Below are 15,042 nucleotides of genomic sequence, written 5' to 3'. Positions count from 1 at the left end.
AATTTATTAGTTTGAGAGCAGACGAGAGAATAATAAGCAAATTATTTATGGTAAAAAATATATATTTTCACATACAAATCATGTAAACACATGGAATTACAGTACAGTGGTCCCTTAGTTAACGAACGGTTCGGTTAATGAATTACCTTCCATAAGAATCTTCAATTCGGTTAACGAACAAAAATTTGATTAACGAAATCCTTATGACAACATGTTTTGGCTTGCGCATCGACTGATAGGCTAGTCCGCCAATACAGTAATCGGTTCTAGGCTTTCATTCATTTCCATTGGAGTAAATATCAAGAAGGTTGTGCTCTTTAATATTTTTGCAAGTTTTATATTAAAATTATTAGTCATTTTAGCATTTATTTAACATAATTGATAATATATGCAGTACAAGGACTAGTTTTTGGTGCACCCATCAGCCACTTCACTCACCCACCAAAGCGTCTGTTTAACTCTCTGTATAGTGGAGGAAACATCTTGCTTGTGGGTCTCTTGAACACAAGAGTATCTTTATGTTTTTACATTATAATTATTGGTCATTCAATTTATTTAACATATTGATAATATATAGTGCAGTGTTGATTTAAATAAAATAATCTTTAATTACAGCTAGTGAACTTAAAATTTTAGTGGTGAAATTACTGTATTGAATCCAGCATGGGTCCAAAGAAATCGAGAAAGGCGATTTCAATTCAAGTGAAACAGGAAATTATTAAGAAACATGAAGAAGGCATTAGAACAAATGTACTAAGTAAAGAATATGGCATGTCGGCATCAACTGTGTCGACAATTCTTGCGCAGAAAGAAAAATTTAAAGAAGTGAAAGTGAGAGATAAATCTACCAGTGTTTAAAGGCAGATCACTAATTGCAGAAACAATGAGGTTACTTCTTATTTGGATTAAAGAAAAACAAATGAAAGGAGATTCAATTTCTACTGAATTTATTTGTGGAAGAGCCAGGGAAATTTACGAACATTTGAAGGATGATCAACCTAGTTCTTCTGAAACTGACTCTGAAGAGTTTAGGGCCAGCAAGGGCTGGTTCGATAAATTTAAGAAAGCAGTGACATTTTTAGTGTTGTTAGGCATGGTGAAGCTGCCAGTGCAGATAAAGAAGTAGCAGCAAAATTTGTAGTGGAGTTCAAAGAACTGATGGATGAAGAGAATTATCTTCCACAGCAAGTGTTCAATGTGGATGAAACCGGGCTGTTCTGGAAGAAAATGCCCAAAAGGACATTCATCACCAGAGATGAAGCTTCTTTACCGGGGCATAAACCCATGAAGGACTGTCTCACTCTATTGCTTGGTGCCAATGTTTCAGGGGATTTCCGACTGAAGCCTATGCTTGTCTACCACTCTGAGAACCCCAGGGTGTTCAAGCAACAAAAGGTGGTAAGAGGACAACTTGGAGTTTATTGGAAGTCCAACCATAAGGCATGGGTAAAGAGACAGCTCTTTAATGAATGGGCTGTTGAGGTGTTTTGCCCATCTGTGAAGAGTTACCTAACCAATAAGCTTCCTTTAAAGGCTCTTCTCCTTATGGATAATGCCCCTAGTCATGACCCTGAACTTTGGAGGCTCGATTTGACTTTGTCGAAGTGTTGTTATTGCCTCCCAACACTACATCAATTATGCAGCCATTGGACCAAAATGTAATCAGCAACTTCAATAAGCTGTACATGAATAAAATGTTCAGGTGTCATCAGGCAACTCCCACTGATCCTGAACTAACACTGGTACAGTTCTGGAAGAAACAATACAACATCCTGGAGGCTGTAAAATTTATCGTGTCATCATGCTAAGAAGTCTCCATTCGATCCTGAATTTTGCATGGAAAGCACTGTCGCCAACAGCAGTCCATGATTTTGAGGGATTTGAGGAAGAAACGGAGTTGGACAAGGATATTGTGTTCATTGGTCAGTCAATGGGACTCAAAGTGGAGGATGATGATGTTGAAGAGCTTGTGATGTCTCATGAGCAGGAACTTACTCCTAAAGACTTGAAACAACTGGAAGAGATGCTAGAAACAGACAGTGGTGAGGAGGAAAGGGAAAGTGATGACCATATGTCTTCTTCAGAATTAAAAGATGTTGTTCACCACTGGGAGATGTTCAGGAAACTGGCTTCAAGGCACCCTGATGTGGAAACAAAAGAAATGATTTTGTGTACTGTTGAGGACAAAGTGGTCTCCTCCTTCAAGAACCAGCTAATGATCAGGAAAAATGGCCCACAACCAAAAATTGACAGTTTCTTCTCTAAAAGGCAGCGGGAGAAAGATGCTTCCCCTCATCCTTCCACTTCAAAAAGGAGAGAGGATTTTCCTGTTGGAGAATCTGTCAGTCCAGAGGTTCCTGACATTATTATGGAAGGTGACTCGCCTTCCAAGAAGCAGTAAAATGCTTCTCCTCCACCCCTACTTCCTTCTCTTCTCCCTTCTCCTTCTCCACCCCCCCACTTCAAATTCCCATCAGCATCATCAACCAGGAGCCTTCTACATACACACCTCAAAGTAAGTGTACTTTACTGCATTTTTTTTTTTACCTTGTATGTAATTTTCGGTGAGCTGGAACCAATTACCCAATATCCCATTGAAACAATGGATTCAGTTAATTAAGTTTTTGGTTAACGAACGACCCTCTGGAACAAATTGTGTTCGTTAACCGAGGGACCACTGTACTGCCATATGATCAGTTTTTGCTGTTTTTTACTCCCGTAATTTCCCTCTTCTTTCATGCCCTGCCCACTACAGGTGATTTATGATTGTTGATGAAGGGAAAAATAATAAAATAAAAAATACTCAAGATTAACAGAAAAAGTTGTTGTATGGTTTTTATTAGGCAAAGAAAACCTGTTAAAAATATTAACAAATTCTATAAACTCTTTCAGGTACTAACTGTCTGCTCCACTATTACTACACAGGTACCTTATTTTTATATCAAAGTCATGTTTCTAGTTCAGATTATTGTACTGTACATTAAACAGCTGCAACCTACCTTATACAACTCAAACATTATCACTGCCCCTTCCTCTTGGCCATACAGAATAACAGAACAGGGTACTTCTTGTCTTCATTCCACATGCTAACACAAACACTTCCTACATACTCTTGTCTATCACTGGAATTCTTCTTTCTGTCAAGCTCATATCTCCCTTTATCTCACCCCTTTAATCATTATAATAATTGTCCTAGAAACTACCGTATTATATACATCTGCCAGACTCGTATCAACTAATCTAATGCATATAATTATGTAGTACAGTATTTTGATGTCTTATATAGTACAGTATACAGTAAAGCCAGCTTAAAAATTAGTTTTTCATTTTATCTTTATTAGTACGGTAACTCCTTAAAAATGTTTTATAATGTACTGTATTTCTTCATACATCTTCAAATTTTCTTTTATAAATCAGTGTTTATTATTTTCAATCAATGCTCTTTATCTTTGATATTTAAGCATTGGTGAAAGAGAAAGCAGATGATGAGTTAAACACAATTACTTTCACAAAGAAGGGTAAAGAAGCCACAAAAACAGTCAAGGATCTTCCCGAGGTAATTATGCCAGAAATCCCCAAAGCTATAGGAGCAGCAGTGTCGGTGGCAGTGTCAAGCTCCATGACAAAGGTAATGGAAGTGTTTAGTAACATGAATAAGAGATCAAGCCAGGCACAGAAACATGCACTCTGGAACAAATATGAATATGACAAACTAGATCAGTATCAGAGAAGAGAAAATAGGGGAGACTGATGAAGACTTGGAAAGAAAAGTGGTAAATTTAGTATCTGATATGGGTGTAGGCCTGAAACCAGAAGATAGCCAAGTGGTGCATTGCCGGGGCAGATCAAGGAATGGGAGCGACCGGTGATTGTGAGACTATGTCAACGTAGGAAGAGAAATGAATTGTTAAGGAAGAAAGCCAAGATGAAAAAGAAAGAGAAGACAATATTCCTTAATGAAGATCTTACCCCCAATGTGAGCAACAATGATGAAAATTGTGAAACAGTAACAAGAAATGAATACCTGTAATGCCATAATAAGAGATGGCAAAGTTGTGGCATGGCTGAAGGCTCAACTGGACAGGGCGGTAGAAATAGACAACCCTGATGATGTTTATAAAGTGGGAATACAGTATAGTCTGCATTTACGCGGTCAATTGAACCCGTGGAGGTCCGCGTAAAACGAGAAACGCGTAAACGAAATAACAGAACATATGGGATTAATTGAAATAGAGACTGGGCCGATTCCCAAACTCCACTTTTTCCGACACAATACGTACGTTGTAGTAAAAATAACATCTTAATTTTATGATGGTATGCACACACAATTAATATTTAAGAGAAATATCAATAATATTAGGTTTTTTAACACTTACGTTAGTAGAAAAGATGGCTGGGCACACGGGGATGGGGGGTTGGTTCCGAGGTAGAGGGCAGATTATTGGCCCTCACCTGTATCACTTGTATCAATTGTATCACTATCCACCACAGGGGCTTGCAGGGCCTCTTTGTCAAACCCCTCAAAGTCCATATCCTAACTATCACTGACTTGGGCCGGCTGTGGTGGGTGGCGGGTGAAGAACTCGGTAATGTTTTGATGACTGGGCGATCTTGTGCGCACCCTGCCCGTGCCGCTTCCCGCGTAAATGATGAAATTTACAGCGTTATTAAAACATTTCATTCTGGCAAGGCACCGCGTAAATGACCAAACGCGTAAATCCAGACTATACTGTAGTTTCCCCTGACTGGGAAAGGTTAAAACTGACCTATTTAATTGCAAATGAAGTTGCATGGGTTAAGTCTGGGGCACAGAAACAAGTGAGAAATATTGTTACAGTATTTTGACTTTGAATGTGTGTGGTCTGAAAAATAGGTTAAACTTACTGGAGTTTATTGAATTATGTAAAAAATATATGATATTTTATGCTTCATTGAAATATGGTGTAATGATGTAGATATGGTAAATGTAGAAGGGCTGATGAAAAATATACCGGTATAGAAACAGCAGTTTTAAGTAAAGGTCTGGTGGAATTATGATTGCTGTTAAGGATGAAAAAAAAATCGGAGTGAAAAACGCTTAAAACTACATCTGAGACTCTTATATCTATAAAGGTAGACAAAAATGCGTGATTTTACAAAAGAATATTATTATAAGCTCTGTCGATATTCCATCCAGTAACTCTAGGTATGCCAAAATTGAACACTTTGATGATTTTGAAGATTTATTGTTGAATTATAAATATTCACTGATAATTGTGCAATTTAATGAGTATGTATGGGATGAAAGAAATAGTGATGATTATATCAGGAGCTTTTAAGACATTGCAAACAATTTAGTGGAACTTGGAATACCACAAGAAAGATATTCTCAAGACAAAACTGGTGATAATATTGGATATGGGAGGAAATTGCTAGATACAGGTATTTGTAAAAATAACCCAACAGGTATTTTTATTAGAAGAATTGGAGAGGACTTCTTCATAGGAAAAGAAACCACTGTTCACAGAACTGTTGTTGATTATGTTGTTGGCTCATCATCTTTACTTAGTAATGTACAATACACTTAAAAATTTTAGACTTTGATCCCTTATTTTCAGGTGTTCATTGAGGTATTTATGCAGATTTAAATTTTGAGATGCCATTACAAGAGGATAAGGTAAATGTAAGTACTGTACAGTATAATCAAAATGAAAGTGGATATATTGATAAACTGGGTAGGTGGAACAAAAACAAAATACGTAGAGGAATATACAGTAAAAGTCCAAAAATCCGGATGCCAGAAATCCGGACCACCCGAGAATCCGGACTTTTCGAAAACTTTCAAACTTTTTAAATTTAGCGGGCTTTTGTGGGTTACGTGAATGAATGGCGTTCCTTTAAAAAAATTAATTTACATAATTCTAATAATAAAAGTAATTGTAAATTATAGGTAGCTAATTTTGTTAGTTTTGTAATTAGCTTGTCCTCAAATGTAAAATTTGTGGCACTATAAATCTTTTGTGTGTACTGTATGTGTGCATGCCTGAACGCCACAGCTACACAGCGACCACGCGATCGCCACTTTAAAACAAGCAATAAAACCGTGACAACATATGTAATTTTGAGTCCTACTGTTTCCATTTACAGAGTACAAGCCCATAATTATGGCTCCTAAAGTAGATAAACTTCATTGTGTGAAGAGAAAGAAGAACACATTGAAATTGAGTGACAAACTTGAAATAATTAAGAAACTAGAAAGTGGTGTGAGCAATACTGATCTAATGGAAACATACGACATTGGAAAGTCTACAATTTATGATATGAAAAAGGCAAAGAATAAAATTTTAGAATTCACAGCTTTATCTTTAAAACTGCTCGTTTTGATAAATGAAGCATGCTATATTTGCTAATGAATAAACTATCAAAATGTACCTGTTCATCTCTTCTTTATTTCTCCTGAAATTTGAATTTTAAAAGTACTGCCTGAGAATCCGGAAAATCCGAAAATCGGGACCGACCCAATCCCCAAGCAGTCCGGATTTTTGGACTTCTACTGTATTAGTACAGTAATGTGGATAATGAATATATGCAAAGAATTCTATCAATATTGATTTTATGTCTGTGGACCAGGTAAATGACAAATTAAAAAAAATACTTATGAAATCAGCAGTGAAGATGGTCCCCAGAAGAAAGGATTAGAAATTTGTCAAAAAGAGTAACAGTGAAAGTGTAACAGGTCATGACCAGTAATGTTGGGTAAGTAGAAAGTAATATCACAAAGCAACACATAGACAGAGAATAAAAATGAATGTACAGTCTCTCCTCGACTTACAACAACCCGGACATACGACCACGACCGCCGTGGTCATATAAAATATTTTTCACATTACGTATTTTCAAGTCCCGGAATGTTTTGTCGTAATGTGACCCCGTATGACAGCATGGGCCGAGCCGCCTCATGGTGTAGAGCATCCACGCCGTAGCGGCTCAGTTAGCGTTTGGTCGTCGTTGTTGTTGTTAGTGATCGCACTGTGTACTGACAAAATTTTCGTTTTTAATTCCCTTCAAAATGACTGGCAAGCATAAAAGTGAGAGTTCTCGTGGTACTGAGAAGAAAAAGAGACAGTCAATTACTTTTGAGATGAAAATGAAAATAATAATGCCATATGAAAATGGAAAAATGGTAGCAACCATTTCACTCAACCTTGGCTTCTCTCACTCGACAATATCAACAATTTTGAAGGATAAGGAACGAATTCGTGAGGTAGCGAAAGGGTCAGCACCTACAGTATAAAGGAAACAATAATAACGAAAAAAAGACAAGGTCCTCTTCATGAGATGGAAAAATTACTTGTGATGTGGATGGAAGATCAGCTGCAAAAGCGTATACCCTTAAGCCTTTTAATCATTCAGGCTAAGGCGAGAAGCCTTTTTGAAAGCCTGAAAGAGTAGGCAGGAGATGAGTACGACCAAAACTTCACAGCAAGTTATGGGTGGTTCCAAAGGTTTAAGAAACATTACAGTTTGCACAGTGTAAAGGTGAGTGGAGAGGCAGCAAGTGCTGATGAGGGTGCTGACGAAGCTTTTAAGGAGGAGCTAGATCGTGTCATCGTGGAAGGAAATTATTTGCCTGAGCAAATATTTAATGTGGATGAAACTGATTTATTCTGGAAGCGCATGCCAGAACGGACATACATCCACAAAGAGGCGAAAACCATGCCGGGATTCAAGGACCGAATCACACTTCTGTTGGGGGGAATGTAACTGTTTTCAAGGTAAAACCCTTCATGATATATCATTCAGAGAGCCAAAGGGCTTTTAAAAATGTCAGCAAGCACACACACTGCCAGTGTTTTATTGCAGTAATAAGAAAGCATGGATAACCCTAGCACTGTTTGAGGATTGGTTCTCGAGTTGTTTCATTCCACGAGCCAAGGAGTATTGTCTGCAGTAAGGGGTTGCGTTGAAGATTTTATTAATTTTAGATAATGCTCCGGGACACCCACCATACCTGGACGACCTGCAGCCTGATGTTAAGGTAGTCTACCTTCCACCTAACACTACCTCTATTGCTGCTTTTAAAGCGTATTATTTACGTACGACCTTTGCTCAGGCTATTGCTGCTACTGAAGGTGAGAAAACGCTCGGAGAGTTTTGGAAGGACTACAACATTTTGCAATGTAAAAAGAACATAGCTGCAGCATGGGATGAGGTTACAGGTCAGTGCATGAATGGAATATGGAAAAAGGTACTGAAAAGATATGTGAACAGTTTCAAAGGATTTAATGAAGATGAAGCAATTTCTGAGATTAGTAACAAGATAGTGCAGATGGGTCAACAGCCGAGTTAGAAACTTATAATGAAGATGTTGAGCAGTTGGTGGAAAGTGTAGCAAAAGAGCTAAGTAACAAGGATCTTATTAAACTGGATGCACAGAAAATTGCAGAGGAAGAAGAGAGACAAAATGTAGAAGAACCTGCACCCCCCAAAAAGATTTCAGTGAAACAAATGGCAGAGGCATTTGCTACTATTAATAAGGGGATGCAAATGTTTGAAGAAATGGATCAAAATGTTGAGTGTTTTGCAAAAGTTGACAGACTGATCCAAGATGCACTTGCTTGCTACAGGGAGATTTACAATGAAAAGAAAAGGCAAACTGTGCTGTCTAAATTGGACATATTTTTTAAGAAGACCCCACTGCTGTCTCCTCACACTCCACCACTGCTGCCTCTTCACTCCCTAAAGATGATCCAATACCTTCAAGCAAGTATGATAGCCTGTCTGAAGAAAGCGAAATTGATGACCCACCCAGCCCTGTCTCCTCCTCTGCTTCATCCAATTAATGTAGTCTACGTGCTTAATTAAAAAAATATTGAGGCCCCGTGTGCATTCAGCTATTCTACATTAAAGTTAAGTTCACAGTAACACTTTATTAATTTTTCATTATTGATTACTTTTACTGTACTGTATTTCATTTTAGAATTTCTCTGCATTATTTTTCGCTTTTTCGACCTGGTCGTCGGGAATGAACCCCATCATAAGTCGAGGAGAGACTGAAATTATAAAGATAAGATAGAAAAAAGTAAGACATATATGAGTAAACTTCAAATATTGGTGGAGAGACTAATTTAAGAACCATTTGTAACCTAATGGTTTGTGAAATTTGTAATAGATATGTTTAGGTAGATTAAGAGATACAGTACTGTAGTTCATACCAACATATAACCATTTTTTATAATGTACTGGTAAATGTATTAAAAGTACAGTAAGTTGTAATTTTGATGTGTGATTGTTGTGATAAGCTGTGCTCCATATGTACTCTGTAAAAATCTAAGCCAAATAAATTTGCATCTGTCTGTCTGTCAATACAGGAATACAGTACAATGTTCCTCACTTCAATGACTGTTCTTTCAGTTCAGTATATATGTAATGAGAAGGGTGTCTTAAAGATCACCCAACACAGGACAATTAACGTTCTCTTCTTTTCTTTTTCAAATAAGGTTATCATTGCAAATAAACAAAGATTGAGCAACAAGGACCATCAGAATAGCCATAGAGGTCACCAGACTTCACACTCTCAGCTGCTTCTTATTGGGTCACCTAAATTTTGTTTATCAAATCATCCAAGAGCTATTTAAGTAACCCCAAAGGAAGAAATTAAGGGGTGTGAGGTCCGGCGACCTTTCAATTAGTCCTTATTGCCTAACCTTCATTTATTTGTCTCAATTCACGGCCTGAAAAATAAAAACTGTATTACTGCCTTATTTTACTTCAATGAATTACAGATACTACAGCATCTCAATTTCATGTCAGTAAGCCTGTACTGTATATCAAAAACACTTTTCATTATATAACAGTACAGGACCTCATTTCTACAGTACAGTATAGGATAGAAGTCCAGGTGTTTGGACCTGACAAGCAAGATGTCACAACAGAGCCTCAGAATGACAATTCCATAACCTAAAATTATTGAGCTGGCACAAGTGTATATAACCATACAAGCAGTTAAATAAAATGTAAATTTGTAAAATCGTTTCAGTTCTGTTTTGCCTTCAAATCCCATTTTCCTTCATTTCAAATTTTTTCTCATTGACACCATGCGATGGACCCAACACAAAGATTGACTGAGAAGGGTCCACCTATGACTACAGTATTATGTTAATCAAATCTGATGGATCTAGTTCATCTGGATTACACTCTTACTGTACAATATTTTAACATCTGGATACAGTACAGCTCCTCCCCGACTTACAACGGGGTTAGGGACCCAAATCCAGGTCATAAGTTGAAATGGTCGCAAGTCGAAAATGCTTAAATAATACATAGAAAATCTAAAATGGGTGTCTCTTTTTCTTCTCAGCACCACAAAACTCTCACTTTTAAGCTTGCCAGACAGTTTAAGGTGAATTACAAACAAAAATTCTGTCAGTACACAGCGCAATCACTGACGTTGGGACTCGAAAATAAGTAAATTGACAAAATTTTGGTACGGCTGAGGTAGGTAGTAAGTGCGGGTGGTCGTAAGTCGGGGAGGAGTTGTATATACCATTACTAAATCAAGAAGAAAACAGGAATAAAGTAAAGTCTACAGTATATAACTTTGTATTTTATTGATAGTTTCTGAAAGGCATCTTCATATGATATACTGTACTGTATCTCCATAATTTAAAAAACAATAATATAATATGCAAAAACATTTGATTACTGTACAACATCGCAAATGAATATAATAAACTTCATCACTTTAACCTTAATTTTACAAAAGACATGAGCTGAATTGTGTACAAACATAAGATTCTGCAGTCCTGCATCAAGTCATATAGTGCATCGTACCGTATTGATTAAATTACAAAAGCTATGTCAAGATAATGTAATAATAAATTCAGTGTACATACAGTAATAAATGTAAAACAATATAATGATTTGGTTTTATGACATGTGAAATTTACAGTGAAAGGAAATGTTTCTTTACTGCCATTCAGCCATCAGAGCATCCCAGTCCCGATTGCTGATAAATGGTGTGTCAATATTTGCCACAACATTGTCACCACAGTAGAGGCATTCTCCTGCCACCAAGTTATCTATATCTGCTCTGATCTGTTCCCTATCACCCCATACACCTGTAGCACCAGTACTAGCTCCACTCTCATCATTTGATAGAGCCAAAAGTTTCCCCTTCAACTCTGAAACTTTCTTTTGTTTTGCTTCACTAAGATAGCCCATTACTGAATCTGACAAACAGTCTTGATGGAACTTGTGAGAGCAAGGAAACAAGTAAAATGGTCTAGTTAGAAGGGGATAGTTACATTCACAACAACGATCTTGTGCATGTACACGAGAAAACTTCTGCTTGAACTTCTGAATATCTTTACGGATATTTTCTGCTGCTTTAGATGCATCGTCCATCTCTTGTTTAAGATCTTCAATGTGCTGGTTATATTCTTGAAGAGATGAGCAGATAGCATCTTTAAACTGGTCAATTGTAACAAAGTCTGGGAAAAAGGGAAGTATATCCTCAATTTTTATAAGATCACATTCTTTCAGGACCTCCATGGCACGAGACACATTCTGTTCTTCCTGTACCACATGTGCAGCAATCATCAGCCAAAGCTTCTTCCTCAAATCTTGGTCATACTTGGGACGGTTTGCAGTTGCCTTTGCCAAAGACGTATCTAACTTCAGAGCCAATTCTACAGCCTCTTGATAAAGACCCATAGTGGTAAGGATGTGCACACAGGCCTTGTCTTCCCCAACAGACATACATTCTCTAAGGGCAAATTTGACATCATAATGGACACTCTGGCTGTCATCCCCCTGCAGTTTGAAATAAGGCAATAACTTATCTGGAGCCTCAGCAGCATAAAGAGTTATTAAGAAATTATGCAAAACTTCATCAGTGACTTCTAGTTTGTCAACACAGTATTCTAAATAACGAAGAATCTCTGCTCCACTGCCATGTGAAGTGTGACAATGAACAAGGCTCGGTAGTAATTTTATGGAATTTATCCTTCTACCTTGTAAAATTAATGCATCTACTGCAGCACTTGGTGCTGCTTGCAAAAGAGCAGGAAAATGTTGATAAAAAAGTTGTTCAGACCCCCTGGTCGACATAACATCAAGGGCCTCAATGTAACGTCCATGGCCCATAAGATGAAGCAACACTCGATCGTAGTCTTTAAGCATCAAAGAAACACTTATATAATTATCTTGATCATCATGTGAAGAGAGCAACTCATAAATAGCAGTAGCATTGTTTGTCACACACTGAAGTACTTTTGGATCATGAAGGAGTGATTTAAGGTGCTCATTGTAGTTGGAGTACTCCTGAGTGTTCTCCTTCCCTGCATCACGTAAGTTTCCTAATTGCTTCAGGTACAACTCAAGTAACCACATCACAACAAGAGTAACTTGAGTTTGTTCACTCACTTTTAAGGCATCCAACTTTTCATGCAAGTAGACCTTGAGGGCTTCCTCCTCTTCTACCTCAACAAACTTTAAACTTATTTCTTCAAATGAAGTTAATGTTTTAGCAAAAAGCATTGCACTCTGAAGATATTCTTCCTTTTGAAAAAGATCTTGGGCCTCTTGCAACAGTACAACAGATAAACATGATGGGTCTGAATTACAATGTTTCTTTGCCAATTCATAATTTCCCTGGTCTAAATATATTCGCCACACATTCCGTCCTTCCCGATCAACTTTATACTTGAAAACACCTCTCTCTGCATAAATCCAAATAGTTCCTTTCACCAAATCTTTGGATATGCCAATCAATTTTCCACACTCTTCTGGAACTGTACCCTCAAACACAACCTGATTATTAAGAATACACAGTCCACGTATCTTATCAGGCCACACAACAAGAACATGAAATTCACAAACAATCATACCACAGGGAATACCAATACCCTCCATCCCTTCTGGGTTTGCATGGAGTCTTTTATTGATGGTCATATCATCTGGCGCTCCACCCCAAACAATATCACCAGTGTACACACCCTGTTCAGACAGCCAAGCAAAGTGTTTTGGGGTTGAAGAATTTGGGGGATGATACAGCTGGAGCCACGAACTTTTCCATTTGCTTGGTAATTCTACAAATCTTGGAGGCAATCCCAAATAATTACTGAAAACAGACATAAGCATTGGCCTCTCCTCCAAAGACTTTACACGGCCAGAAAACTGATAAAGCTTGTCTGGTGTAGTACACAAGACAAGAAACTTCAGCTCATCCACTGGACTGCTACGGACTTCTAATGCTGTTACAGTAACGGGCACGTCCTTCCCAATGTCGAAGACTTGTTTGCAGTACTCCTCATGGCTCGACTGGAAAAATCTTTCGTCTGAAGTGAGTTCAGTTTCTAAAATCACTCCTCTTCCTGTTCCAATCAAAATTGGTCCTGTAACACTATCCGACTGGTTTCTCTGATTCCACCCAACTGCCGTTACAAGATGACCTTTCAGCTTGCTCGTCGACTTAGGTTTGTTGGTGCGTAAAGGTAAATAAAGTGTGTCCACAGGTGTTGATCCATCCCTACTCACAATGCTGATCAACAGATGTTGTCCTGTAGGGTCAAGAAAGATGTTGTGAATTTTTGCTTGCAAGGCAAACTTGCTAATGTCCACCTCTTGATCTTCTATAGTGCCAGCATTAGGGTGAATCAAATTTATTCTTATTAACTTCTTGTTTGCCATAGCCAAGACCAGGTGATGGTTAGATACAACCAAATGAGAAATTGGATGTGTGGGACAGAAATTCACTTGGCGGTCTTTCAAAAATATTGCTGCTTCCTCCTCCAACTTCTGGTTCCTAAACGTCGTGGTGCCAAGTATGGAATGCATTGGACCTCCACCCACCCCATACTGGAGGGATTCGTACTGGTCAAATAGGGTTGCCATAGTAGTATTGTGCTTATAGATATGCTCAAATATAAGCAAAAACACTAATTTCTTGGAATAAAAATATCTTCGCTGGATAACACTTGTGGTGAGTGTGCCCACAAAAATTTCACATTTCACATCAGGAGAGCTTCACATGGCCAATCAAAATATCCTAGTGGGTTTAGGGAGTTTTAGCCGATTGGCCGTAGTCAGGAGTGTAATATGTGGTGTCACGGGAGCCTTGTATTAAGTGGAGTAGCCCCGCCTCCCACCCTTGTGATCAATGTGTTGTGATGACGAAGTAGTAACGTAGGGTGGTTCTCTGGTCAATAACAACAAATATCATCTTCCCCATAAATGATTGCATAAACATAACCCTTAATTTATTATCCTGTTGATAATTTGACCCAAAGTGTACATTGCAACAACTGATACAAACTAGATTATTAATACACAAGGTAGAGCACACACCACCAACCTGCGTAGTGGTTCCCTCACTCGTGTCCTCCACCACAGTTCTCAGACTTGACGTAAACATTACTGCCATGTTTTTTATTTATATAAAATTTACGAAATGAAGTATTTGCCATCGGGATTGAATGCACAGTACAACTTATAATATTTGTTATCATATTAAGATACATACCATTCTATGTAGCTAAAATATCTTCAATACGTAGAACTAATGACTATGAAACTATAAATAACTTCACAGCATTATTATATTTTATAAGCTTGAGAAACTTTCAATAGATATTAGTAATATTATATAGATATATATATCTTACTTACAGAGGAGCCAGACCTTACTGTACCGTGAGAAAAGTTCATGTACAGTTAGTACAACTGTGCTATTGTAAGATGCAGCAGGGTTGACAGGTCTACGACAGGTTCACTATCCCATGAACTAAAAGAATCCGGTGTTTGTGTGTCTGTAACTTCACCACATGATGCAACCAACAGCAATACAGAATATATTAATAATTACAATATATTACCTTATAAAGAAGTAATAAACTACATATTGAGAATAACATGAAATTATGCCACGTCTTAGTATAAACCCATACAGTGATATTTATAGTTTGCTAGCCAAGGAGGTGAACCTAGAACTGTCGAGTACAATATGGTTTTATGCTGGAAATGCAATGTACTGGTCGTGAGGACTCAGAAGCTGCCGGATGC

At 37.8% G+C, this 15,042-nt stretch overlaps 2 protein-coding genes across 6 annotated transcripts in view; both read right to left on the bottom strand.

Annotated features, from left to right (window-relative positions):
* The window catches only part of LOC121864679 (plant UBX domain-containing protein 2-like), a 31,618-nt gene extending 16,872 nt beyond the window's left edge, over positions 1-14,746 (bottom strand). Inside the window, exon 1 of one of the 5 annotated variants that reach the window (XM_042363837.1) lies at positions 14,646-14,746. Coding sequence is in view for 1 of the 5 variants with exons in the window: in XM_042363833.1 (XP_042219767.1) it covers positions 14,663-14,688 (26 nt within the window). In the remaining 4 variants the exon portion in view is untranslated. Of the gene's footprint in view, positions 1-14,328; positions 14,394-14,645 lie in introns of those variants that run through there. The other 4 variants (XM_042363833.1, XM_042363836.1, XM_042363835.1 and 1 more) reach the window with 4 other exon arrangements.
* On the bottom strand, positions 10,571-14,217 carry LOC121864678 (vacuolar protein sorting-associated protein 18 homolog). The gene has a single exon (XM_042363832.1). It carries the CDS (start codon positions 13,873-13,875, stop codon positions 10,948-10,950), a length of 2,928 nt encoding a protein of 975 aa, XP_042219766.1. The 5' UTR covers positions 13,876-14,217; the 3' UTR covers positions 10,571-10,947.
* Positions 14,747-15,042: the final 296 nt, after the last annotated feature.

Source organism: Homarus americanus, unplaced genomic scaffold (genome assembly GCF_018991925.1).
Source record: "Homarus americanus isolate GMGI-L3 unplaced genomic scaffold, GMGI_Hamer_2.0 scaffold57965, whole genome shotgun sequence".
NCBI lineage: Eukaryota > Metazoa > Arthropoda > Malacostraca > Decapoda > Nephropidae > Homarus > Homarus americanus.
The sequence above is the reverse complement of the archived record's forward strand: the minus strand, read 5'-3'. Positions and strand labels throughout refer to the sequence as shown.

Bases quoted from the DNA above. Each gene is read 5' to 3' on its own strand.
- LOC121864678 (XM_042363832.1), bottom strand. From the start codon at position 13,875: ATGGCAACCCTATTTGACCAGTACGAATCCCTCCAGTATGGGGTGGGT.